Below are 27456 nucleotides of genomic sequence, written 5' to 3'. Positions count from 1 at the left end.
ATAAACTCGTCGGTTATTCAATTCCTGTTTTCTTGCTTGTAGGAAAAAGATTCAGATCCAAATCAAGAGGAAAAAGCATTTTTTGATGCAATAAATAACATCACAAAAATTTGTCAATTTCATCTTGAAAGTGAATATGGTCCTGATCTTTCGTCACATTTAAACTTTCACCATTGTATTACAAACAGATAGAATATTATGATAAAAAGGGAAAGAAGAAAACGAAAAAGGATGAATCATCTGCACCAGTTCTTTACGCAAAACTTATTTACTCAGAAAAATCTAATATTAAAAGACTTTCATTGTTTTCAACAAAAGAAAATAAATCCGTAGATCCGTTTGGTTACCTAAATCAGTACAGTTACAAGGTTAAAATGGCCGTGATTATTCAAAGTATAATATTCATCAGTAAAACTGCTGTTTCACTTCACATCAAAGTTCACGAAGTTTATGTTAAACCTCTTAAACCAAGACGAACCATTAAAGAAAGTATTGTTATTCTGAGTCAGGTAAACATTATCCACATCCGATTTTTCATTGTCTTATTCCATCTCTTACCAACACTTGATTTTTCTTCTTTCTCAGTGTGACATAACTTGATACCTTTACTCTCAAGAACTCTTTGAAATGATTGCTAATAAACTCAGAGCCTTTATCGGACCAAATCATTTAAGGTTTTCGTTTACTTGTTTTAAATATCTCACCAAAGGCTTTACTAACACTTTCAGTCTTTTTGTCTTTCAGAGGTTTAATCCAACCATATTTACTGAAAACATCGATAACCGTCAGTAAATACTTTACCTTATCATTCCATTTACTAAACTTTAATTTGCAATTTCAACTTAATAATCCGCCCAGATTTCATCAAACCCATTTGATATAACAGATCTCTTTGGAAAGTTTCTTGTGACTGGTTTATGTAATTCATCTGCTAATTTTTGAGCCCAATCACTATTACTCAAAGCCCTTATTTGTCTTCTTTACTCGAAGTCTAAGTTTTTGTTTTGTATTATTCAAAAATCGTGCTGTTTGACCCCATTTTGGCATTTCACCATAAGGAATCTGATCCAGTGATTTAACCATTTGTTTATCAAAATGACCTTATCATGGTATGCAGCAATCTCATCAACTTTGTTATATGGTTGAACTTTCCATTTCAAAGCCCCACCTGTTTCAGAATCAGATCCCAATTGTTCATCTAGTGGATGGACCCATGTATTTAATATGATCCCCGCGTAAATCCAGCTTTGGATCTCGAGAGTTTTCCGATCATTTTATGAATATCAATTACTCCGCCATCCAAATACTTTCTACCAGTTTTCTATTTCTTTCTTGGTCTAATCTTTGTTGATAACTGATCCAAAGCTTGACATCATATCCAAAATTTTGAATTAACCCAAAATCAGTTGCTTTTTTTGCATATTTTTATTTCTCATTAATTCACTTGCCCTATATCTCAGGGTTAATTGAATAATTGTTTTTACAAGTGTAATTTACAAGTGTAGCTTTTGTTTTCAGACTCTGAAACAATGGCTATACTTGTAAATTACAGGTGTACTAGTTTTATTAAATTGACCCCTGGTCATCTCAACTGCTTTTTCTCCCATAAAAGGTAAACCACGAGTAACAAACATATCCGGCAATGCAGACCCTGCTATAGTATCTGCTTCGCCACGGGCTAATAAGTTTCCCTTTTTCATAACAAATCTGTATTTTTTAATTCCACAAGAAGCACAAGTGCAACAAAACATTAATCTTCCATTTTTTACTGTTTTATATCCACTTGCATGGTTCAATACATTTAGTTTGTTTGTTTTTTTCTTCTTTTAGCACAGTATGTTGTTTCCATTTTATTTATAAGCTTAAATATTACTTTACAGCAAATGATTGTTATAAAAATCTTATTGAAATACCTTACAACGAACTGCTCATTATTAATTTGATTATTGAAATCAAAGTTGGCATTATCATTATCGCGGCCTATCTACCGGGAGTGCGGCCCATCTCCACATGAAACAGCTAGAATATCTCCAGAACGTCCAGAAGACTTTTTTAAGACCAAATATAATTTTTCACGAGAGATATTCCAAAGTGAACATGATAATAACACCGGCAAAATTGCCCGAAAATTGACACTAGCATCAAAAGATAAATCTTGCTTTCTCTAACATTTCAAATCCATTGTTCATCACCTTATGTACAAGCCTTCAACCGTTTCTTCTTCGTTGTTGTGTTACAAAAAGGCGAGAAAAGACTGCTGGAAAAACGCGAAACACAACAGATTAACACGCCAATTCTAATCCACTCGAGGATATTTCTAACTCGCCATGCTGTGACGTCACACTATTGTTTCGCACATTTCCAAAAGTGGAAAAGCTCTAGACAGGTGAATCGCGTCATAAATTCTTGGCCAATGGCCAATGGGGCCACCTAACATTAATTTAGAAGTATTTTTTGATGACGTTAAATGCTTCCTCTGCCTTGTTCTTAACTTGCTCACCAGGAATAGAACGATTGTCGATCGGCGTGTTAACAAACTCGAGAATTGTTGACTGGTAACTTCCAAGAAGGGGGTCATTATCTTCGTCAACTGAATGTGCATAGTATACTCGATCCAGCCTGAAAGATAACAAGCGAAAAAAAGCATTTTAATGGGTCTGATCGACCGGTAATTATGCGTTGTTGGGGTGAGCTAAAAAGCTTAAGCGCTGAAAGTGTTAGTGAGGTCGGTGCGTACTAGTCATGTGTGCAATTTTTCATGATCTGACCCAGCGGGGTGGAACCGGTTTCTTTTTCACAGGAGATTCGTAAATTGTCTCCTAAAACATTGTGAAATATGGAAGCAAGGCCAAAAAGTATAAAAATATACTCATCTCATGCTATAGTTTAAGAATACCTGGGAATACTTTTGCAAAAGAACATATCAAAAAATAGTGATTTTTGAGGAATGTACCACCTTAAGCACTAAACGCTGCTCCGATATCTCTTACTATAGTGTACGCTCCGATAGCGTCTTGTTTGTTTAGTATATCAAGGAGTATTCAACCATTTTGCCACAATTCCCGATTATTTCAGAAGATTTCCGAATACTGTCGAAGAATCATGTTTGCAGACTACCGAAGATGTCCAAAGGAGAAACCTGGGAGAAATCCGAAAATTTGTGAATTTTTTTTTCGTCGTTATATTCACATGTGAAGGAAAACTTTTTTACAGTGTGACAGATACGAATTTTTTCAGTGACAGAAATCCTTGTAATTCACTCTTACTAGTGTAATAACAGGACCAGAGGATCGCGGGTACCTAATATGAGATTGGTCCCCAGGTTTCCCAGAACACTTTCGCGCATGGGTTGAAAAAAAGAGGTCCCCTTTTAGCACAGGCTTAAAGTTGATGACTGATTTTATTACCGATTTTCCAAGCGCAGATAGGTACTGAGAATGCTTTTAAGCATTCTTTAAGCAGTCTTTAAAAAGACTAGAAGTTTTTCATGATAAACCCTCCAAACACTTAACAGTATTTTCTCCGGAAACAGTAAAAATTAAAAAATTGACCAATTTAACAGCGAACACTATGAATTATGGGCAAATATAACCAACCACAAGACCCCTTTCAGACCCTCACGCAAGCAACTACCTCCAACTAGTGCAGGGACACACAGGACATGAACATTTCTTCAGAACTATAAAAATCATGACTAAGATTAATGCAGGTGGTCTGTGTAGACTACCTCATTGGTACTTAATTTCGCGTTTTTCGCGATTGTAAAAAATTCGCGAAATTAAACTCTTATAGAAAATTCAAATCACAGAAAAAATATTAACTTGTAATAGCAACGACATATATATACCTGCCAACTCTCACGCCTTAGGCGTGAGTCTCACGCCTGCGGGTTGAAAACTTCGATCTCACGCCGGCTCACGCTTGCGGGCCAATTTCTCACGCCTGATTGAAAAATGTGAGTTGTTGCCGTCTTGCTTGACACAATTTCCAAAAATATGTTAACTCAGACCCATGTAAGGAAAGAAAACCATGTCTAAAATGAATAAATGACAACTGATCTTCCTCGCGAACTCTGATTTTTGAAGTGAAAAGCACTAGGAGCGAGCTCGCGTTTATACGCGTCCTAAGACTGGGACTCGATAACTTAGCCTTCGGCAGACTTCGGACGTCTTCGGAAGACTTCGGACTTCTTCGGGAATCTTCCGAAATGATCGTGTCGTCTTCAAAAATCCCAGCACTCCCAGGATAAAAATATCACGCTTATATCTCAGAAAAAGTTGGCAGGTATACATATACAAGATATGTATTGACAACATAACTAGTTAACTCGTTTTACATACTGGTAAGCTCTGTTTTGTATCTTCAGTAGGTGAAATAACGTTAATTTGTGAAGCTTTCACACATTGTTTTTCCAATCTACCTAGAAATTTGGAAACTTTCAGACTCTTTTAAAAAATAAAAGGAAGTTGAGAACGCCAAAATCACGAAATGAGGTATTAGAGAATAACCTGCTCCACCAAATCGTTGCAGCACACATTGGACAAGGTTCGCAGCTTGTAAATAGGATGCATCCCTGTAGTTCTGGAGTCCTCAGGGCCTTTCCAGCATTTCTTATAGCCACCACTTCTGCATGTGCACTGGGATCAAAATCTTCAAACTTACGATTATAGCCTTCAGCTGAAAAATATTTGTTACATACAACATCACGATATTTAGTTTTTCTGTTGCCATTTATAATAAAGTACATCAGCGCATTTTAATAGAACCATAACTTGAAGGGGAAGCATTCATTCATATAAGACCGAATCGGATCCCTGGTAACAAACTTTTATGGTTTCCAAAATACAGAACAGAACAAAACAACATCGGCTCCCACCAACCCCCACCTAAACCGGGCTTAATCTATCGCAATAACCATCCACCCTTCCTCCTCAACTGCTACCTGTACGCCTTACAAACATATCGAACGCACTCTTCTAAGCTCCGATTACTCCTAGTATTATTGTTATATTGGCATTATTGGCATATTGTCCTTAGGCTATTGTTCTGTAGTAAGCTAAGGCTTAACTTAACGTGGTTTATAAACTAACTGGTTTTAGTATAATCCAACTATTTCATCGACCTTCAGAGTAGCCAAGCGGGCACAAAGGGTTCAATAAACGTTTAAACATATGATAAAGCAGACTGACTGGTATTTCATAGCTTCACGGATGCAAACGTGCCCGAAGTCACGCACTGCTTCTCACGAAATTGTTCTAAGTGTCGAAACGGTGTCGACTCTACTCTACGCCCCCAAGAAACCACAACTGGCTTACGGTACTTTGCGAAACGAAACGAAACGAAACGAAATGGTACTTTGCGAAACGGTACTTTGCGAAACGGTACTTTGCAAACGAAACGTCTATGGGCCACAGAAAGAAGAATTGTTACGGTTTTACTAAATTTGTCATTGTTCCATTTGTTGTCATTGTTACTGTTAATGTTTTTGTTTGATTTGCTGTGATTGTAATTCATATATGGTACTCATAGTAATTAAAAAAAGAAAGAAAGAAGAATTGTTACGGTTTTACTAAATTTGTCATTGTTCCATTTGTTGTCATTGTTACTGTTAATGTTTTTGTTTGATTTGCTGTGATTGTAATTCATATATGGTACTCATAGTAATTAAAAAATAAATTTACAAGAAAAACGCTCTGAAACGCTCTTTTTACATGTCTGCGTATGAAAAATTAAAACGTGTTACAAAAACGACACTAAACCGCCCTGACTAAAAAAGTTCATACACAACGTTCCAAGTCACTTAAATCCAAGATGGCGTCTGGTAATACATTGTTCTTTGGAAACAAATCTTAAGCTTTCAGTAGCATTCTAGGTACTAGAGATAAGGTGTGATGAAGCATTCTAGGCTTCTAATTTTCAGGATTTGGTCGCCAGCTAAAAATTTAGGCGCATTGGCGCTTGTGTAACCGTTTCGCAAAGTACCGTTTCGCAAAGTACCATTTCGCAAAGTACCATTTCGCAAAGTACCGTTTCGCAAAGTACCATTTCGTTTCGTTTCGTTTTGTTTCGCAAAGTACCGTAAGCCTAAAAAGAGCGTTTCAGAGCGTTTTTCTTGTAAATTTATTTTTTAATTACTATGAGTACCATATATGAATTACAATCAAAGCAAATCAAACAAAAACATTAACAGTAACAATGACAACAAATGGAACAATGACAAATTTAGTAAAACCGTAACAATTCTTCTTTCTGTGGCCCATAGACGCTTTTTTGTTTGTTTAAAGACAAACTGGCACATAGATTGCATGTTTTAATTTGCTTCAATTATGTTGGATAAGTTAGATCCAAAACTTAACTGTATGTTTTTCGAAATTTGGATTTGGTTTTCTGTAACAAACCTTTGTGCAAAATTTAGGCCAATAAATGTGAACAATTTCATTTTAAATTGCTGACTTGTGTTTCTTAGCCTTTCAAACATTAGTTCGCTTTTAGTTCACAGGGTGTAACATTCCGTGTAGTGCTGAACCGTGTGCTGATATGGGGCCTCCTTACGCCAATCAAACGTTTTTCACACACCCTCGTAAATTATTACTTATCTTGTTGTCACTAGTGACAACCAAAAAACGCATGTTAGTTGCACAGTTTGTAACCTCGTGGCTAGCGACAAGGCTCATAGGCTCATAGCGGTAACCTCATGATGTTTCGCGTCTATGAGAAAATAGCTGCCCCCAGTTGTCAACTTCTCCAGGGTGGTTACTACACAAAGACATGACTGTATTCAAAGCGTACCCATAGAGCCCGCTTACATGATGAAAAAACCCTATGGCCCCCGAGTCTCTTCGTCTTGGAACTCTTGGAAAGACGAAGACTATCAGGCATTGATTGATATTTTTGTTAGGAAACGTTCCAACCATGAAAACGGCTACAACTGTCATTTATTGACGGGTCCGTTTTTTCGCGTAATGAAGACGTGCTAATAGTTTTTGTTTGATTTGCTTTGATTGTAATTCATATATGGTACTCATAGTAATTAAAAAATAAATTTACAAGAAAAACGCTCTGAAACGCTCTTTTTACATGTCTGCGTATGAAAAATTAACACGTGTTACAAAAACGACACTAAAATAGTTCATACACAACGTTCCAAGTCACCTAAATCCAAGATGGCGTCTGGTAATACATTGCTCTTTGGAAACAAATCTTAAGCTTTCAGTAGCATTCTAGGTACTAGAGATAAAGTGTGATGAAGCATTCTAGGCTGCTAATTTTCAGGATTTGGTCGCCAACGAAAATTTAGGCGCATTGGCGCTTGTTTAACCGTTTCGCAAAGTACCGTTTCGCAAAGTACGGGTGTTACTAAAACGAAGACCCAAAAACGAAGACCTAAGACCTAAGACCCCTTGGACTAAAACGAAGACCCTATGAACTAAAACGAAGACCCCATGGACTAAAACGAAGACCCTATGGACTAAAACGAAGACCACATGGACTAAAACGAAGACCCTATGGACTAAAACGAAGACCCCATGGACTAAAACGAAGACCCTATGGACTAAAACGAAGACCCCATGGACTAAAACGAAGACCCCATGGACTAAAACGAAGACCCCTTGGACTAAAACGAAGACCCCATGGACTAAAACAGCTCAAAACGACTGATGCTAACCGCTGAGGGCAATGCCCGCTCCCGTAATTTGTTACGGCGATTTGGGAATGTTGTGGAATTTCCTCTGCAGTATTTAGTTGTGATAGTCAAGTCTATCACTTACCTTTCCTTCAGGTTTCTTTGCGGAAAACATTTTGCATGTTTTAAACCTCTTTGGAAGTGTTTACGGCGAAGATGACGTCAGTTTCATTTAAATCAAAGCTTTTTGCACAGTGATGGCGAGAGAGCCCTCTTGGCCTAGTGGTAAAACCGAAATGTTGGAACAAAGGTCCCAAGTTCGAGTCTCGTCGAAGAAGCGATTTTTTTCCTTGTCTTTTTCCTTTTTTTTTCTTTTTTTATCACAGTTATCATAAAAACAACTGTTTAAGCCGCAAAGATTAGTCATTTTTTAACAATAGAGGACAGAATATTGTAACAGCGTATGACAGGGATAAAACAAATAAAACAAATAAAACCCGGCATAAAGACAAATGAACCTCGCTTTAATGAAACTCGAAATGTTAACCTGTACTCCAGTAATGTTCTAGATCGAAGGCTTTTTTTCCCCTATTGATGCGGTAAAAAGTAATAAATAGAGCGCGAGGTACCTCTGTCCTTGAATTCGTCAATGAGAAATTCCCTCCCTGTACTATGTGTTGTCACTGTTTTGTTTTTTAAATGCATTGATACAATTCTTCGACACTTTAGAAAGGTGGAGCACGCGGTTATATTTTCTTAACTCATTACACCCGAGATGACACCCAAATCATCCGACATTGAATTTTGAACCATAAAATATCAGAAAGCGAATGGACCCCCTCCTCCCTCAAACGCTAACTACGCGCCCATAACACGTTTGGCGGAAGTCTTCAAGACAAATCCTGTCATAAGCCTTTTTGATTGTTTAGGCCTCCCATGAACACGCTGGTGACCTTTGGGCTTGTCACGCCAATCGCATTATAACCACACGCGCATTATAACCACACGACACACTAGAGGGCTCTCTCGCCTTCACCCTGCAAAAAGCTCTGACTTAAATAAAACTGACGTCATCTTCACCGTAAACACTTCCAAAGAGGTTTAAAACATGCAAAATATTTTCCGCAAAGAAACCTGAAGGAAAGGTAAGTGATAGACTTGACTATCACAACTAAATAATGCAGAGGAAATTCCACAACATTCCCAAATCGCCGTAACAAATTACGGGAGCGGGCATTGCCCTCAGCGGTTAGCATCAGTCGTTTTAGTCCATGGGGTCTTCGTTTTAGTCCAAGGGGTCTTCGTTTTAGTCCATGGGGTCTTCGTTTTAGTCCATGGGGTCTTCGTTTTAGTCCATAGGGTCTTCGTTTTAGTCTATAGGGTCTTCGTTTTAGTCCAAGGGGTCTTCGTTTTAGTCCAAGGGTCTTCGTTTTAGTCCATAGGGTCTTCGTTTTAGTCCATAGGGTCTTCGTTTTAGTCCAAGGGGTCTTAGGTCTTAGGTCTTCGTTTTTGGGTCTTCGTTTTAGTAACACCCCGCAAACCGTTTCGCAAAGTACCATTTCGCAAAGTACCATCTCGCAAAGTACCGTTTCGCAAAGTACCATTTCGCAAAGTACCGTTTCGTTTCGTTTCGCAAAGTACCGTAAGCCTCAAAATAGCTCAAAAAGGCCATTTTCAATGTCAATACTAACCAACAATCTTTCCCTCTTTGACAACTACCGATCCAAACGGTCCACCGCACCCTTTAGCTGCTCCTTCCTCACTAAGTTCGATGGCACGAGCCATAAATTTCTCTTTTTCATCTTCTGAAGGAATGTAGGACGACATCCTAGATTTGCGTGACAACGAGCAGAAGAGTTTTTGGAGGAGTCTGGGTCTAGTCTTGGTTTTGGAGCAATATGGCGGTCGCAAAACATGTAGGATTTGCGTTTTCTAAAACATATTGATGGCATCAGTTCTTCTATTCCGGTCGCCTTCTTTAACACCCAGGGAAGATGATTACCACAAGGTGAAAATAATACTCGTGTAACTATAAAGTTATTCATCCAACAAAAGGAATAATGACCTCAATAATCTTTTATAGCGGTTGAGCGAAGTCTGGTCTCAAGTCTAGCCGTTTAGATTCATTTAAAACTTTTTAGCTGCAAGGCTATGCATTCACTGTCCTTCTATGATTCTTCCTTTCCTTTTTAATGTTTTTCCTGTTTTAAGACTTAACGAAAGGCAAATACACTATTTAAAAAGTGTTTTATCAAAGGGGTACTGCTATAATTTAGGCTATTAAAAATATTAAAATGATATTAATAATAATAATAATAATAATAATAATAATAATAATAATAATGATGATGATGATAATAATAATAACAATAATAATAATGATAAAAGAATATGAAGCCACTTATTAGTATTGCTAGTCTATCTATCAGTGGTTACCTCTGGCGATATGTTGTAAAATCTTTTTACACGGCTGGCTGATCCTAGAGACCATGTGAGTATTATAAAGCATAAAAAAACTTCAGCAAATCTTTTTCTTTTCTCTCAGGTTTTGTTGGATGGTGGTTTTAAGCCATTCTCTATCCCCGTACTGTCCTTCAAGTTTGAAAACCAGCAAGAACTTTTGCAAAAACTTGAAAAATCAGGGGATTATGGAGGTACTACATGACTTTCAAGTATGCCTGCAGTAATAGGCAGATTTAGCAACAGAACGGGAAAGTCAGTTGACGACGGCGCACACAAATTAAACAACTGGCTGGACCAATCGCAGAGTGGGAAATTGGGCACTGGAAGAAGCATTTAGTCCTTTCCCGTGTGCCTTCCCGTCGTCAACTGACGTTCCCGTTCTGATGCTAAATCAGCCTATTATAATAGGCCCTTTGCAGCTAGCCATTCACGTGGCGCAAAACCGCCATGCTGGAGAGCAAAAGTCGCACTGGGACAAGACAAGCTAAAGACATACATAATCTGAAATTGTAATTTTCTTTGTTTGTCTTGTCCCACTGCGACTTTTGCTCTCCAGCACGGCGGTTTTGTAACACGTGAATGGCTAGCTGCAAAGGGCCTATTTTGTGTTGGGGGTCCTGTGCATGATTAAGATACTTGTGCAAATACAGCAAAACAATATTAGGATACCTGATTCTCTGTGGTGGGCAAAAATGAAGAATTGATACCACAGTGGAAAACCTTGGTAAGAAGAAGTTGGAGATCTGCAGCCAAGGATCAAAAATTGCTGAATCAACCCGCATAAGTCCACATGAAGTTTTACAGTCGTGATTGATTAATACAGTCTATCATTTATTAGTGAAGAATATTAATGCGGAGGGGAGGGGGTTTGAATTAAAAGAGAGGGGGGCTTATTAACTTTCTTTACCTGAAAGGCAGGGAGGGGGGGGAACTTTGTAGGGGATTTACGGTAGGTCACTGATGGCTCAGTGATTGTTTTAACCCTGGTACTCTAAGTAGCTTTTTTACCCTTTGAATTTTATCACTGTGAATTTTAATATTAGTATTCAGGTTGACTGAACATTGTTTTAGGCATGATTCTTACAAGCCAGCGTGCTGTTGAAGCCATAGAAAAATGTGTAACAGACATTGTATCACAAGAAGGTCAGTGAAGGTTTTCTCACCTTTTATTAAAATTAATATAATAATTATTATGGTCACACTTATATACTGAGTGATTCTATATTGACATTAAATTATTTCTAAATTATATCCTAGTTTGGAAAACCAAGATGGCCAAGATATGGCAACAAAAGTGCATTTTTGTTGTAGGAAAAGCTACAAGAAATGCAGGTAAATTTTCAAAGACTTAGTATGTCATTGAAGAAACTAAATGTTATTTTTCTGTCAGTAAAAGATTCTGGAAGATACTTAACAATAAAATAAGAATTCAGTGAAATGTGTGTTATAAAGAAAATTCCATGTATATATTGTGTGGAGTTTTATTGAACAGATCATGAGTACAATGTTTAATATTTATAGTCCTTTACGCTTTTCTTCTCATTGACGAGACTGTAATTTTAATTTTTTTAATTTGTACAGTCAAGTTTCATTTGTTAAGAAAGAACCCAAAAAATTCTTATTCCCTGCTAGTAAATTGCATCGTCTAATTTTTTAAAACTAATTATTTGTACCAGGAGTTTATAATGATACTAGTACTGTTTTCTTTCTTTTAAAAGCCAGTGACAAGCTTGGACTTGAAAGTTCTGGTTTTGAGGCTGGTAATGCAGAGTCTCTGGTTCCAATCATTCTCAAGGGTAAAAATTTAAGATCAATTTCTTGTAATGATATATATCAATATTAGTATTATTAAACAAAGGTTAGGGAGTGCGGGCGAGTACATTTCAGGCTTCTGATCGATGGTCAAAACACTCTTGCCCCAATGCTGGTGCTTTATGCAAGTTTCTTGTGATAGATGCTCAAAATGTACATGATCAGATTACAAGTGACAGAAGAAACAAATGCGCGTGATCAGATTGGTTTCTGTACATTCTATTCATTCCTAGTGGGAGTCCAAATGAACGCTGCCTTTAATATAATTTTGCAACCTGGAGATAAGGATTGCTAGCTCCTCGTGTCACCCACAATTATCACAAACAATTAAAAACCTGTGTGCTATCCAAATAATAATTATTGTCAACATGACTTGTTAACACTCTACCCATGACAACCACTGTCTTCTGGTCTCTTCTGGGTCCACTGGGTATAAGGTTACTGAAGGGATACATACACCTACAGGCAAACCTTGTCGAAGTGTCTCTTCACTTTCTTTCCCTTGGAGTTGAGAGGGGAAGGGAAAAGGGAGAGCCTTGATGCAACTGGGGGATAAACTATAGAAAGGCAACGTTAACATACTTAGTTTTTGCTACCAATCTCTTTGAAGCTGTAGAGCCAGGCAGCAACCCACTGTTGTTTCCATGTGGTAACTTAAGAAGAGAGACAATACCAGTGGAGATGGCCAAAGCAGGTAAAAGGTTTTGGCAACAATAATTTTTATAAGCCATAATTAAGTTGTCTCCATAAGCTATCAGAAACCACTAGTTGTACAGTTTGGTATTAATAAATAGCTTAAGCCAGAGCTTAAAGCCAAACTCCCGTCTGTGCATTTTAAATTTACTGCAGACAATGGACTTAAAATTATTGAAGAGACCACAAATAATTATACTTAACTTGAGGGGAAAACCATATGACTGAAAGGCATAAACTTGAGCCCATGATCAATTAAAAGCTAACAACTGATCAGCAGAAAACTTCAAAAAAACATGTGACCTTGATGAGTTGGCACCTGAGCCGACGATACGGTCATGTGACACTGGTCAGTGGATAACCTGTTTTAATTGACACCTGTCAATTGACCATAACATGGATGTCTATTATCAGGTAAAACAAATATCGGTAGAAAATTTGACATTTCACATTGGTTTCCCTGTGGTGCAGTTGGACGGGTAGACAGGCATATGGTCACGTCATTAACGAAATTTCTTGGATGGATAGATTGTCAAATTTTCTTAAGTTAATGGGGCTCCACTTGTGCGCGCGGAGCCGTGCTATAAAATGCTGTATGAATTTTCCCTTGTAACAGATTTTAGTCTGGTCCAAAAAACTGACAAAATCTTTGAAAAGGGCTATGTCAAGCTATTTGTATGTTATATCTTAAGTTTTTAAGAGGATAAAATGTGCCTTCGCAGTGACAGAATTCCAAATTTTACCTACCTTGAATGAATTAGCAGTTTTTAAAAATGTGGTCAGTATACACCTAGTCCGTGTTTCAAACCTTGTCTGCAGTCCTTGTTTTATTCTGACCACAACACTAACCTTACATTAACCAATCTACATTGTATATCTAATAACCTTGCCTTGTCTTTGATTGTTATGAACAGGGATAGTACTTGATGGTGTGCAGGCATACACTACCTGTGCTGATTCAAAGATAAAGGAATCTTTGAAAGATTTTGTTAGGGAAAAGGTATTACCAATAATCAAAGCCTGTATACCCAGAACATAAAAATTATCACAAGACCCAAAAAAGGGAAGTGCTCCACTACATGCAAGCTTAAAGGAGGGATAGTTTTCATGCAGGGAAATGGCTGGAGATGTCTGTAAGTAGGATGGAAGCTGGGTGAAGGAATGAGATCCCTCAAGTCACACCTTTTATCTTGCACCCAATACTTTTTTGGGCTTCCTTTACACAGGAAAAAATAACAGATTCCCATTTTTGGATATTTTAGGGTATTTTAAAGAATACACACAAAAATCCAAAATTTGGAAGAGTGAGACAAGTCCCAACCAGGGAACTTAGTTGGGAATTCCCTGGTTGGGACTTGTCTCACTTTGCCAAATTTGGGATTTTTGTGGGTATTCTTTAAATACCCTAAAATATCCAATATTGGGAATCTGTTATTTTTTCTTGTGTTACAGTACAGGCTACAATATTGTAATCATACGTAAAATAATTTAGTAACTGACAGATAATTCTACATAACATTGTGCCTTTGGATACCGGAGCATTATAAGCAAGTGAATGATGAAACTGATCCTGTACCCCAGAAAACGGGGCTTAAGCCTTATCAATTTCAATGCACTTTTCAACCCTTGTCAAGACTGATGCTGGTGGCTCACAAGACAGTGTCTTTATATCTAGGGATTTCCATCATATGCAGTGTTTTTCAGTCCCTCTGGAGTTACATTTACAGAAGAAATTTTGTCAGGCTTGTCAGGATGGCGTGAAAATGTCAAGGTAAAGTAGTGGCCTCTACTTCACTCTAGCTTGTGCAGGAATTGAAAATTATAATTTGTCATAATTTCAAATTTGTTGCACATGGAGTTGAAAGACTTCTAGGGGGTGTTATTATATCCCCTTAAAAGTGCAGTATTTAGAAAGTCAGGGAACAGGGGCTGGCTGTGTCTGTGAAGCTGGAATGTTTTTAATTAAAGAACTCCGCAAAGACCAAACTGTAATTTCTTCGAAATGGAGGGTCAACATGCCCCAAGAAAATTTTCATGTGAGAGATGGAGGGTAACAACACAATCCTACAAGTAAAAAAAGTAATTTATTTTTCAAATGAACACCTTGCTTCAAAATTACAGCTGCAATAAACTTTAACTAGCTATTAGCCACATGGCAATTATTGATATGAAGGTGAAGGGTCCAAAAGCAAATCATACAGTTGAACACCCCATAAGAAACCAACCAAAATGCAAGAATTGGTGATCTTTCATGATGGGTTTCAGTGTATTGTGCTTTGACTGAGAAAATGATTTTCATTTCTTTTTTGGATATGCATACATGATCCACATGGAGGTGCAACAATGTCACTTATCAAGTAGCGGTATCTTTCTCTAGTGAATCTTTACGCCCCAATATCTACACTCAAATTCTCTAAACTGATGCTCATACCTTTCCCTTAAGAAACAGTTGAGAGAATTTCGTTAAAGATCAAAGAAGTTTCCCTTCAGTGATCATTTCATTAATTCCCATAACGAATTCTCTTGATATGTGCCAATATTGCTGGGAGAAAATATTATTGATGTTACCGGTACATCACTTTGTTCCATAGCTTGTTGCAATTGGAAAGACAACAGCTGAGGCAATGAAAAGTAAAAGTTGGAATGTGACAGCAGTGGCGGAGAAGCCGAGTCCACAAGCTTTAGCACAGTGCATTGCAGACAGCTCAAAAGCCATGGCATAAAGCCCAATGGCAGTGACGTAACAGTAACTTTGGGGAAAATCATTCATGCAACTAATGTCCTGTCTTCATACACCAGGCCCCAGTTGTTAAAAGGTGGATAAAGTTATCCACTGGATAAATCCCTAACTGGTGGACAATACAATTGGTTTCCCTAATATTTATCTGTTGGATAGTGCTATGCAACTTTAGAAGAACCGGGGCCAGCATTACTAACAAAAAGCACTGTCAGGCCAGCTGTGTTCTATAAGTACACTTTTGCCTGGGGTAACTTGAAAGTCCAACTACAAAAGCACTTCCAAAGTGTTTTTTTGCATTCTCCAAAAGACCACACTTGGAGGCCCAGGGGCAGTTTATAGTCATAGTGTGAGTATGATAAAATTACACCCAAAATAAGCTGTACATGTATGCACAAAATAAGCACCAAGTATCAATAATTGTTTTTGAGCTACCTCAAGTTTGGTAACTAAAATTAAATTCAAGAAAAATGTTTATTTTGTTCCTTGAACACAAGAAATGTTTTAAAATAAGTAGGAGATACTGAAACTATGTTAATAAAATTATTTCAACTGCTGAATAGCTTTAATGGTGTTACTGTCAAAGGGTATTTTAATCATTGTTCAAAAAACAATTGACCTAATGTAGATAATAGAAGTTAATAGTGCAATTTACCTATGAGGAAAATACTAGATACAAGTGAAATTAGATACCAACTGTGTCAGTATTATAATGCCTGTCTTAGCTCAGATGAGAAGACATCTCATATCCTATTTGTATGGCATGCTTGCATCTTACTTACATGATTATCATGTCATTATAATCATTTTAGGTTTTGCCAGTACATAAAATTATGGTATTTTGAAACAGTTTGTGCATAGTTATTAGAGGAGACTGGTTATGAAAAGCGGCAAACATCAATGATAAAAACAACAGTGCTGCAGTTTATGTTGGAAGCACCCGGAAAGTGCACAATCCTTTGTTTTCTGTTGGCAAATTGTTACGGAATAAATTAATGCAACGTTTTTATTGGTCAATACAATCAAAATGATAGGAATTCTTTTGAACATTGTGCACTTTCAGGTCCATAAAAACATATAACAAAGGAGTCTGACGGGTTTCATAACCATTCCACTCAATTAACTATGGTTTGTGGTGTGCTTTTGTTTACATACCAGTAGCCTATAGCTATTTACAACACTAAACTCTCCACAAAGATGGTTACCTACATCAGAAAGCTACGGAGCATTTTGATATAAAATTATCAAGGTGTGTGTAGAAACCTGACATTGCTGAGTACAGCACATGCAAGAACATTTAAGCATGCGGAAGTACAATGAACCAATGGTATGGCTGTTAACTGTTTTTGTCTTTTGACTTTGGAACTTGTAAGTTCTTTGAGCAGTAGACAGGAATAACATCCATTCAGCAGCTATCCATGGGTTGGTTAGCTTTATCTGTTCTTCTGCAGTCTGTCAAGGATTCTTTCCAATACACGCTTGGCCTCACACATCGGGAAATTTCTCATGTCGTAGTACTGAGGTGCAATCTTCACCAGCCTGCCATATTATAGAGAAGAATAATCACTAAAAATAACATTTTAAAAAACCCTGAGCATAACATTAAGGGCTTTTTCTCCAGTGCAACTCCAAAGGACATGCTGGAAATCACGTTTGTTTTTTTCAGCCTTGTGGTCTGTCACCATTATCATTGCAGGTATTTTACAGTGTATAATATATTAAAAATACAACCATTACTTACCAATCAGCCTTGATGTCAGTGCAGGTTCGAATGTAGTTCTTTGTGGTCAAGACAAACTCATTGTACAGCACCCACTCAGGCTTGTGGTCCAAACAAGTAGATGGATGCAGTTGTACAACCTAAAAAATCAATTGATCAGCATTTTGAATAAAAAACAGAATTAGCATCTTACATTACTAATTCAAAATATTTCCCCAAATCTGATTGGCTAAAAGCACTCGCATAATTCACCATAACCAGTTACTGATGACCAAATTTGGAAGAATTTAGCATTTAACCAGGAAATGATGTCAAAAATGCATCCTGCTACAAGTTAAGGCACAGTTACTGAGAAGACCTGCGGACGAGGCTGAGTTGGCAGACACTTCACTCGTTTCAAGAGTAAGAACTACAGCTGGAACTAGGCGAAATAATAGCTAAAAACATAGCAAAAACAGCAAGAAGACAACTGGGAGGGCGACATCTGCTGGTATTTGGAGAATATTTGTGGAGCTGGACAAACCTAAATGTACACTATCGAAGATGAACTTAACATTGATGCAGGTAAGCATGTTTTAGCTACGTTTTTAAACTAAGAATTATTTTGAATGAATAATAATCAGGGTTTTCAACTGTTTTGTAAAGTAGCGGACATACTTCTGAAAGCACCGGACGTGAATTTTTTCTTGGCGCCGTAAGGCGCGTCGCAAGCGCCGAAGGCGCAAGCAGCTAGGGGGGTCTGGGGGCATGCCCTCCCCAGGAAATTTTTAAAATAGAATACTCAGAAACGCCATTTCCAGCGTTTCTGGAACCAAGGAAACAGTTTCCTAGGCAATGCTGGCGCTCACTAAAATTCTCTTTAAAAAGTAAATTACTGAATGAAAATGGTCAGTTGGTAGGGGGAGGGGGAGGGAGAATGGCAACAACAGAATTTTGTTTTACCTGGGGATTTCCCTCAAGACTTGGCCGAGCAGGAATGAGAACGAAATAGTCACTTCAATTCCGTTTAAATGAAGAGGGGAAACCAATAAAATATCCCGTTGCTCAATAAGCAAAGAAAAAAGAGTTATATGGCCGTTTTGAAGAATGTAATTGATTATTCTGTTATCCTCTAGTCAGTATGTTCATGAGATGCCTTAGTAAGAAAAATATATAATACAGTAGTAAAAAAAAATCGCCAATATTGATCTCAAAGTACCGGACGTGGAATGGCAAACGACCGGACGAAACGTCCGGCCTCCGGCCTCAAATGAAAACCCTGAATAATGCAATTAATGAATTCGGCTTTCGTAGGATATGAAGAATTAAGCAGATCTCGGAGGGTGTTATCCACCTCGGCCCTCGTCCTTGGTGGGTGATCGACTACAGTAAATATTTTAAGGATGTAATCCAATACTACCAATGTCAATTCAGTCCAGTGTCCGCTTAATAGAGGTTATTAACAATAGCCAAATTAGAATTTACAATTTATTTTAGGGTCCACATCTGCTTAATAGAGGTTTGTTATAAAGGGAAATATAAGACGTCAATTTCGGGACCTGGCTTAGTGTCCACTTAATAGAGGTTTCACTGTATCATTTCACTCATACTCATTATCATTATCGTGAGTGCTTCATTTACTAACCTGGTTGTCTTTGACTGTAAGGTAGTGTCCAGACCTCTCCAAATGAGCTACCTACTCATCAGAACAGTAAGTGGCAGGGAGGGTGGGGTGGGAGATTGAGGATTCACAGATTTTATGGTCAGTATCTAAGACACTTCAAATAAAATTACTCAGTCAGTCAGGGGAACAGCTCAATGCACCCAGAATTGACGATTTTTAGAGCCAGCAAATCTTATTCTTGATGGGCATATATAAAAGGCAAAGGCAGATGACATTAACTTTGTTTTGCACATCAGCAGGGGTAATGTAAATCCACATAATTAATTATTTCTAACAGGCAAAATGCAAGATCCTTCCACTTTTTTAACTTAAAAAAAGAATTTTTTCAAGCAACTTCTGATAGCTGAAACTGTGGATGCAGTCAATTCTGGGGGGATCACTGAACATTCCCCTCACTGATGACTACTTACTTCTAGGGTAAAAGGTAAAGGAAACTGTCAAGACCCATGTTTGGAACACTTGGTGATTTTTTTCAGTACAAACAGTTTCCTCAGTATTCAAAGCATGAATTTGACACTTTGCTACACCTTGAACCACAAGGAGACAAAACAGTGGACATTCAGTATATTATCCATTCCCCCTGGCCTGAAAGTACAGTGTTCCCACCTTGAAATGTGTTAAGGTGCATTTTAATTTAAAGGGGTGCATTTGATAAGCATTTAGATTGCCCTTTTAAGTTGCCTTGTGTTTCCTTGAGAAGCAAAATGAGAAACTTTCATTCAGGCCTTTTACCAAGCACCTGAAAGGGGTGTATCTTAAGCCAACAACATGAAACATGAAACAACTACACATAATTATTCCCACTACCCCACCACCTGGGCAGGATGTTATGCTTTGCCAGAGGTGCACCACCTCACATAACGTACTGTAGTGCAAAAGGTCTTGCCTAACCCTTTTTGTTTGAGTCTTAAACAAAGACAGTTGTTACATACACACATAGGAGAGAATTTAATACCAGGTACAAAGATTAAAAGGACAGACCTTATAAAAAAGGCATTCAGCATGAAAACTAAAAAAAAGTTCTGTTTTTAACTTTACTAGTAAAAGGCAGTGTCAATTTTATGACCTTTCACAATGAGGAACTTCAGAAGACCAGCAGTTTAAAGGTTTTTTTTTTCATGATTGTTTGTCTGGCACTCAGGAAAAAAGGGCTTATTAGAAGAAAGAGTATTATTGAGTAATAATATTATAATTAATAAGCTGGTTGGTCTGTGTATTAGTGGATCCCTTTAACAGGGGAAAGAGTCCAAATCTGATAAGAGCTGAAGTGATTCTCAATAAGGTCTGTAAGTTGTTATGATACCTGCATAAAAAATCCAGCCACAAGTGCTTTCCTGATGTTCAGATAATAGTCGCGACTGTTGAAGTCAGTGCTGCGACGTGCCAGGTTGAACCTGTCCATGATTCTGGCAAGTTGCTGCCTCACATTGTCAGCTGACTTGAGTGATCGATGCTGAATAAAGTTGTCATAACACCACTGTACGTCTTCATGGTCTACGTAACAATAAAAATTACAGTAAAATATTACAATTGAATTAATACAGGTGAAGTTACAGTCAATTCTCTCTAAGAAAGACACCTCTGGAACCTGTACTGTGTGCCCGTATAAGAGTTATGTCTGTCTTACAGAGAATCAAATAAAGGGAGTAAAGAAAGGCAGGCACCTACTCTCGGTCTCTGTTTTACAGAGGTGTCCATTAAGAGAGAGTTGACGGTACACTTTACTGCAGTCTGGCAAAAATTCAGTTTTAGATTTGTCAAAGGTGACTTACTCTGTTTATAGGCATGATAAACATTCAACAAGGTCAGATGGTCACCATCGATGTGAGCAAACTTCATTTTTGCTTCATCTGCAGCCTTCTTTGCTTCATTTGGTCTCAAAAAAACTTGAGGAACTGAAAACAAAGTCATGATTTTAATGTTCAGTGTACAGTTATTGCTATTCCAAATAAAATCAACGATATCATGAACCTTAAACTATGTTGCAACATACAATGTGCATTAGAACCTTTGGTGCAACTGCATGTTCCCATGGGCCAGTTTGGGAATCATTAAAATAAAATTCACACTTGTTTCCGAGATGAAGGGAACAAAACAAACTGAATGGCATTTTGATTCACAGATGAATAATTTACTTCTCTTGCTTTATTTGCCTCAGCCTCAAGGACAAGTATGAATTTTAATGATTCAAAATTGGCATAATTATTATAATCCCATAAGCGATTCATGAACAAAAAACAAAGGAAATCACTTGACATGTGTGAAAGAAGTTTAGAATCCAGATCTTCAATATCATGAACATTTTACAGTTTTTTTAATCTCCTAAAAATACATTAATTAATTGAGACCCTAGATACACTCTGTATCTGATATCCATACACCTAGAAATGAAAAAAAGCTGCAATTCAATTTCACAGCTCACTGCTGGTGTTTGAAAATAGGACGAGAATAGTGTGTCTCACCTGAGAGCATGGCTGTAATGGACAGGATTTCATTGGAACAGTTATGATCGCAGCTTGCCATCACCATCTTAGCAAGCTGAGGATCCAAAGGAAACTCTGCCATCATGGATCCCAAGGGAGTCAGGTCACCATTGTCGTCAAGAGCACCCAGGTAATTTAACAGTTCAAGGGCTCTCATTAATGTCTCGGGAGCTAAAAAAGGACAAATACATGTAAGTATACTCCTGGGTCATAGACAACAGCTGCAGATAGTGTTCTGACATGCCACACAACAACAAGCTGTATGACTGCTTTGATAACTTGTGCAGAAGTCACATAATAATATTCAGTTATATATTGCAACATGACGTACCAGGGGGGTCCATGAAGTCAAAATGCACCAAATCATCGATGCCAAGCTTCTTGAGCTGCAACACCACTGTACCAAGGTTAGACCTCAAGATTTCAGGATAGGTGTTGTCTTGCATTTCACTCTGATAAGCTTTCTCAGTATACAGCCTGAAACATTTGCCAGGACGAGTACGGCCAGCACGACCTGCTCTTTGCTGGGAACTGGCTTTAGAGATGGCTGACACCAACAGAGATTCAACCCGGATACGAGGATTATACACCTGTTGGTACAACAAGTACACAATAATAACCACCATAAATCATCATAATATGTCACATACGCAGCATGCAAAGAAAGTTGTGTCTGATAGCCTAGAACTGGAGGATTTTGCAATTGGGCTCGCGAGTTCTGTTGTTAACTTGCTTGAAGGGCAAGTGAAGTCTAGGGAGAATTGAAATTAAAAGAGTACTGTAAGACAAATTGTTGTTGTTATTATTACTTATAATTAATCAGCTGGATTGAAAGCTGTTTTTCAAGCTGATCTGACGAAGAGAAGTTATTTCATTTATTGATATTACGATGAAAACAAAGCAAGTTATCAGTTAATCATTGGACAGGTGTAATAAATTAATCAACCATAACTTTTTTTCAGGATGGTTTAAGTGACTCGCAGGCTAGTACATACTACAGCCTTGGACAAAACCTCTTGAGACACATTACAAAATTACCTTTTTTTTTGTACTCATCCCCACAAAAATGCTTACTGTGGCAAATTGAAAGGCCATTTCCCCCTTCTCTATTCCAGTGTTGTTTGTGGCAACACAAGAAATGCACATGTGAGCTGTTAGGCCGAAACAACTTTCAACAGAGGTGGGGAGGGGGGCAACTTTGCTCTGTTGAGAGATTGTTGCATGGCAAGAAATTAAAAAATACTTAGAAATGTCTCAACAGGTTTGTCTGGGGTTGCAGCTACAGAGGGGTAAGCTTTAAAACTGACTTTCTTTGCATTTTCTACGACACTTTGTGCAGATTTGACAAACCTTCTGTTTGGAAAATCCAGGATCAATAACAAACACAACACCATCAATAGTGAGGGATGTCTCAGCAATGTTAGTAGACACAACACACTTGCGACCAATGGCTCCATTGGGTCTTTTAGGTGGAGCAGGGTCAAAGATGCGCTGCTGTTGAGCAGGAGGAAGAGTAGAATAAAGAGGAATGCAGCGTAACTCTCCAATCTCTGGACCCAGGTTGTCAATTTCCTTCTTCAACCTCTTGCAAGCTTCCTCGATTTCCTACAAAATTGAGTAAATATTTTCATAACGCGAACATGTAGAAAATCTTGCCCAGCTGGAGCTGTGCTCAGCTAGTGGTACCCAGTGATATCCCTGGGGCCAGTTGCATGAAACAAAAATAATGCTATGTGCCTAAATGTAATTTAGGCTAGATTAAATACAGGACAATGCTGGTCAGTGGTCTCCTTCAGTAGTCCTATATGGCCCTGTCTTTGGGCATTTGCAGAGTATTTTACAGCACTTTTGCTATGGTCGATCATTTCACACACAACAGGGCTGTCACTGAGGGTTGGGAGCTGGGGATTTCCCCCGGCAACTATGAGCATAACCCCGGCTATTTTTGTAGGAAACAAAAGGAAAATGAGACCAAAAGAACTCTGTGACTGTTCAGTTCCCCGCTTCTAATAATTGCAAATACTCAGCAACTTGAAATCTTAGTGACAGCCCTGCTCACAATGCCTTTGCGTGCATTCATTTTAGTTATTTTAGCTCCCATCCCTCCCTTTCCTCTAGATATCGCACAGAAGTATCTGCAAAACTCCCCACTTGAGTTCTCAGTGTGGTGGTGTCTGGTGGTCACTGCTTACAGGGTTGTCATGGTTACCTTCTGCGCTTGCTTGCAGCACCCTGAGTTTGACCATTGCCAATTGATGGGTGTGGGGAACGTGCCTCGCATGCTGTTTTGTTTGATTCAAAGAGCTGGCTTTAAACTGATAACGTCTGGAGTTTAAATGGCTCCTGGTGAGTTACTTAATTAGCCCTTCAGGTAACAAGGAAGACTTAATTCATTGCACAAGCTTCAAAAATTTAAGATGTAATTTTCTGTGGTAGAATTATTGGCTAAAATTCTACAAGTGATTACTGCTCAGAGTTCTCCACCCAAAGGTTCAATACAAACCTCCTGTCCTGTGAGAAAGAGTAAAATATCTCCTTCCCCTTCCTCACACATGTGAATCTGTACTACAGTTTTAATGGCTGCTTCTAAATAGTCACGCTCAGGTTCAGGTGTATAGAATATCTCCACAGGATGTGTCCGTCCAGGTATGGTCATGAGTGGAGCATTGTCAAAGTACTCTTGAAATTTTCCAGCATCCAGTGTTGCACTCATGATGATGATCTTAAGATCACTTCTTTGTTTGACCACCTACCAAAAAATATTAGGGCATATTATAATAACAATCTACACATGTAAAAACTAAAGTGAGAGGCCTAATGCTGTAATATTATTTTCCTCAAATATTACAAGTGTACACAGAAGTTAAAAGTAAAAATAATACTACTGCATTTCCTTGAATAAGCCCTCACAATCTAATACACATCCTCCCCGAATAAGCGCCCAGCCCCTAAGGCAAATTATCTTAAACTGTAGGGATAGGAAAACCTGTTTCTATTGCCACTGTATTGATGAGATATTAGTGAACTTACACAACAGGACGGGAGACGAAAGAAGATGGCAAACCTTGTGTGACAAGTGTGACAATAATTTGTTTGAAAAAACTTTCCGCCAAACTTCACCTTCCTTCAAACAGATCTTTTTGTAAAAGACAAGACAATAAATTATTAATGTTAAGTGAAGATTACAACAAAACACGCAAGTAATAGCCCTGTCACGCTTGTCTCTCACAAGCATTTTGCCATTCTCTTCTTCCTGTTGTACTGTTGTGTAAACTCACTAATGATGATGATAAGGTAATCTATATTTTATAAGCAACACATGCATATCAAACATCTGTGTGTAGTGTACGATGGGACCACAGTACACTTGATTACCAACCAATGTCTAAACAAACAAAAGACATTAATAGTGACTTAACATTTACATGGATAATGATACAGTTTTTGTTAATTACCTATTAAAGATTTAGCCAAAAGAAAGTAAACATTTGTTCAAAGGAAAACTTCATAACAATAATGCCCCTCCTTTTAGCCAAAATTTTAAACAGGCGCCCAAACACTCATCTAAGGAAATACCATTTTCCATGAAATACCTCTTTCAGAAGACCCATTAGTATATCAGTGGCTAGTGTTCTCTCATGGGCTTCATCAAGCAAAATGACAGCATAACGTTCAAGCAGAGGATCTGTCATAGCTTCCCGCAGCAACATACCATCTGTCATGTACCTTAAAATTATATAAATACATGTAATATTATTGGCTTGCCTATCCATGGGCATCCAAACATTCCTATGGTTGTGAGTAGAATGGACACCCCCAAAATCAGATTGTCATCTTTACCCAAAATACAAAAGTCTTATAAGTTAAAATAGTAAGTAAGAGAGGAAAGAAAATGGAAGAAAACAGTAGGTAGTAAGTAGGAATTGAACCCACATCATTTGATGTTTAATCCACATATGCATCCACCACACCATCAAGGGCTACCTGCTGACACCGGTTAATTTGAATGTACTTTACATGACACTATCTCTTACACTGATTTCCCCACTTTTCTCAAAAATGAGCCCAATAAATTCACATAAATGGTTCTCTACAAGGAGTAATGTTGTGAAACAAACATACGATGTTCAACCTGATTTTAAGTCATCCATTCTAGTCACAACCTATTTCTGATAGTTACACCTACTTGAGTATTGTTCTAGGACTTGTGCAATCCTCAAATCGAATGGTATAACCAACTTCCTGACCAATCAACACGTCTAACTCATCAGCAACACGCTGGGCCACACTCATCGCTGCTACCCTTCTTGGCTGAGTACAAGCTACACATTTCCGTTTGTCTACACGAGTTTCAAGACACCACTGAGGAATCTACAAAGTTCAAATTGACACTTGTCAGTTTGAATCTATCTTTAATTTTGTTCTTCTAGCTGGGAGAGACACATAGGGTAATTTTGGGTAGGGGTGTTTCAGACAAAAAGCATTTATTATTTTTGCTATCCTGTTTACAGGGCTGTCACTAAGATTCCAAGTTGCTGTAGACATAAGCAATTAGTGGGTGGGGAAATGAACAACTAGAAAATAATTTAGTTATTCATTTTCCGTTCTCAGCTTCCTTTACATTTTTCTCATCCTCAGGGTTCTCAATAGATTTTTAAGTAGGAGGTGATCACTGATAAAGTAGGAGGCTCTTCAGCAAAGCCAGAGGTGCCAAAACAAAGCAAAGAAAAGCGACCTAAACACAAAGTAAGCGGCTATAAATCCCAAAGTAAGCGGCGATCAATCGCCGGGTGCGCCTTCTATTGAGAACCCTGCATCCTTTTTGATATCGTCACCAAACCTTCAAGTTTTTTTAATTGTCCGACTTGATCTTACATTACCGAGACCAACAGAGAAACTACAATTATTGTGCATTTCTCTGAATGTTAAAAAGGCTTTCGCCAGTTGCAGATAAGGCTGAAATTGTTCTTGCCGAAGCCAACTGGCAGAACTCGCAAACAGGTATTTACCACACGCCAAGTTCACAAGGCAGATCTTCTTTTCCTTCCTGAGCGCTACTATGTGTTGCGTTGGGAAATCTTGCAAACACTCATCCACTGGACAGAAGTTGTCAAGGATTCCTCTAACTCATGCACATAGATGCTGCATGCCATCTTTCTGAGTGACAGGAATGACTTGCGTTCAGAGGTGTTGATATAACCTGTCAAATCTGACCAACCAGAAGGTATACCAGAAGCTGGTATACCGGAACAAGCCTTTTAAAGAAATGATTACAGGCTCCAACGCCCTTCCTCTCCTAGTTTCATCCCATGTTATTTTTTTCTCAATTTCTTGACCCAGCTATATATGTCTAGGAGACTGGAGCAGGCTAAAGTCTGCAACATATGAGAACCAAGCTTAAGGGATTTAAGTATCCCCACCTCTTACAATGTTCATGACCCCAAATACAAGGTTTTAAGTCGACTGTGTAGTTCAAATGAAAGAGTGTTCAAATTGCATGTGACCATAACTTTAATTACCTGGGTAGTTTTTCCAGACCCTGTTTCACCCACAAGAACAAAAACCTGATGTTCCTTCATCCCCTCCATAAACTTCTCTCTGTACTCCCACACTGGCAGCTCAATTCTCTTCTTCAGTATGTCAAAGTATTTGTCCGTGAATAGCTTCCCATTGTAAGGGTTGATCTTTCCACGCAGATTGCTGGGATTACTAAGTACGGGGAAAACATAAATAAATCACTAAAATAAGACACATAACAAAAAGGCAAGCTTAATATAAAACGAATGTGGTGCTTATGATCGATCTAGCTCATAATCTTTTAAGTCACTTTCGGTAAAGTTCTATAAAAAGTAGCATAGTACACAAGTCTAACAAACATATCGTACCATAACAGTAACACTAGTAAATGGATTTGTGAATTTTTCCTAATTTATTTGGAGAGGCGCAGTTGGAAAGTAAAGCTTAGTTTCCGTTCGCATTGCCTACCTTAGCTCTTCCCGTATCCTTTTCGCGGTGCTTAGCGAATTGGAAGAATTCCCATCAACGTCTAATCTTCTCTTTGACATCCTGGACTGAAGTCGAAGCGAAATAACCACCACAATCTCCACAAAACACTCGTTTCGCAGTGTCAATTAATCAATTTGCGTCCGCCATGTAATTTTCGCCGGTAAAGAAAGTCGCGCAGAACACGCGCTTGCTCTGTCCCAGAAACCTTTGCAATCGTATAACATTCCAAATATGGCAATAGCCTCGCTATGAGGA

At 38.2% G+C, this 27456-nt stretch overlaps 3 protein-coding genes across 5 annotated transcripts; 1 reads left to right on the top strand and 2 right to left on the bottom strand.

Moving 5' to 3' along the window:
- Window positions 1-1750: 1750 nt before the first annotated feature.
- On the bottom strand, window positions 1751-9468 carry LOC140933831 (guanine deaminase-like). Its single transcript, XM_073383489.1, has 3 exons — window positions 9316-9468; window positions 4509-4677; window positions 1751-2619 (listed from the first exon to the last, which is right to left on the bottom strand). The coding sequence occupies exons 1-3, from the start codon at window positions 9449-9451 to the stop codon at window positions 2442-2444; spliced, it is 483 nt and encodes a 160-aa protein (XP_073239590.1). The 5' UTR covers window positions 9452-9468; the 3' UTR covers window positions 1751-2441.
- LOC140933828 (uroporphyrinogen-III synthase-like) lies at window positions 9445-16178 on the top strand. The gene is made up of 9 exons (XM_073383487.1): window positions 9445-9632; window positions 10170-10278; window positions 11159-11230; window positions 11345-11419; window positions 11806-11883; window positions 12510-12593; window positions 13507-13592; window positions 14268-14363; window positions 15184-16178. The coding sequence occupies exons 1-9, from the start codon at window positions 9570-9572 to the stop codon at window positions 15313-15315; spliced, it is 795 nt and encodes a 264-aa protein (XP_073239588.1). The 5' UTR covers window positions 9445-9569; the 3' UTR covers window positions 15316-16178.
- Window positions 14658-27380, bottom strand: LOC140933827 (putative pre-mRNA-splicing factor ATP-dependent RNA helicase PRP1). 3 transcript variants are annotated; one of them, XM_073383484.1, is made up of 13 exons: window positions 27181-27379; window positions 26715-26904; window positions 25382-25566; window positions 24789-24921; window positions 23699-23944; window positions 22546-22800; window positions 21527-21785; window positions 21175-21366; window positions 20485-20607; window positions 20016-20206; window positions 18674-18724; window positions 17071-17189; window positions 14658-16868 (listed from the first exon to the last, which is right to left on the bottom strand). In XM_073383484.1, exons 1-13 carry the CDS (start codon window positions 27258-27260, stop codon window positions 16763-16765), a joined length of 2130 nt encoding a protein of 709 aa, XP_073239585.1. In that variant the 5' UTR covers window positions 27261-27379; the 3' UTR covers window positions 14658-16762. The 3 variants fall into 3 exon arrangements, with proteins under 3 accessions (XP_073239585.1, XP_073239586.1, XP_073239587.1); XM_073383485.1 differs by lacking the exon at window positions 18674-18724; XM_073383486.1 differs by lacking the exons at window positions 14658-16868; window positions 17071-17189 and having other exon boundaries at window positions 18672-18806; window positions 27181-27380.
- Window positions 27381-27456: the final 76 nt, after the last annotated feature.

The sequence above is a fragment of the Porites lutea genome, chromosome 4 (genome assembly GCF_958299795.1).
Source record: "Porites lutea chromosome 4, jaPorLute2.1, whole genome shotgun sequence".
NCBI lineage: Eukaryota > Metazoa > Cnidaria > Anthozoa > Scleractinia > Poritidae > Porites > Porites lutea.
Note: the sequence above shows the minus strand (reverse complement) of the source record. Positions and strands in the feature narration are given on the sequence as shown.

Excerpts from the sequence above, each read along its gene's own strand:
- LOC140933831 (XM_073383489.1), bottom strand. The coding sequence starts at position 9,451 with ATGTCGTCCTACATTCCTTCAGAAGATGAAAAAGAGAAATTTATGGCT. Across the intron at positions 4,678-9,315 it reads CAAAGAGGGAAAGATTGTTG|CTGAAGGCTATAATCGTAAG; the intron begins GTTAGTATTGAC and ends AATATTTTTCAG. Across the intron at positions 2,620-4,508 it reads GCAACGATTTGGTGGAGCAG|GCTGGATCGAGTATACTATG; the intron begins GTTATTCTCTAA and ends GTTATCTTTCAG.
- LOC140933828 (XM_073383487.1), top strand. The coding sequence starts at position 9,570 with ATGGCATCAGTTCTTCTATTCCGGTCGCCTTCTTTAACACCCAGGGAA. Across the intron at positions 12,594-13,506 it reads AGTGGAGATGGCCAAAGCAG|GGATAGTACTTGATGGTGTG; the intron begins GTAAAAGGTTTT and ends TGTTATGAACAG. Across the intron at positions 13,593-14,267 it reads AAGATTTTGTTAGGGAAAAG|GGATTTCCATCATATGCAGT; the intron begins GTATTACCAATA and ends CTTTATATCTAG.
- LOC140933827 (XM_073383484.1), bottom strand. The coding sequence starts at position 27,260 with ATGTCAAAGAGAAGATTAGACGTTGATGGGAATTCTTCCAATTCGCTA. Across the intron at positions 23,945-24,788 it reads TAATGGGTCTTCTGAAAGAG|GTGGTCAAACAAAGAAGTGA; the intron begins GTATTTCATGGA and ends ATTTTTTGGTAG. Across the intron at positions 22,801-23,698 it reads TCTTTCTCACAGGACAGGAG|GAAATCGAGGAAGCTTGCAA; the intron begins GTTTGTATTGAA and ends TCAATTTTGTAG.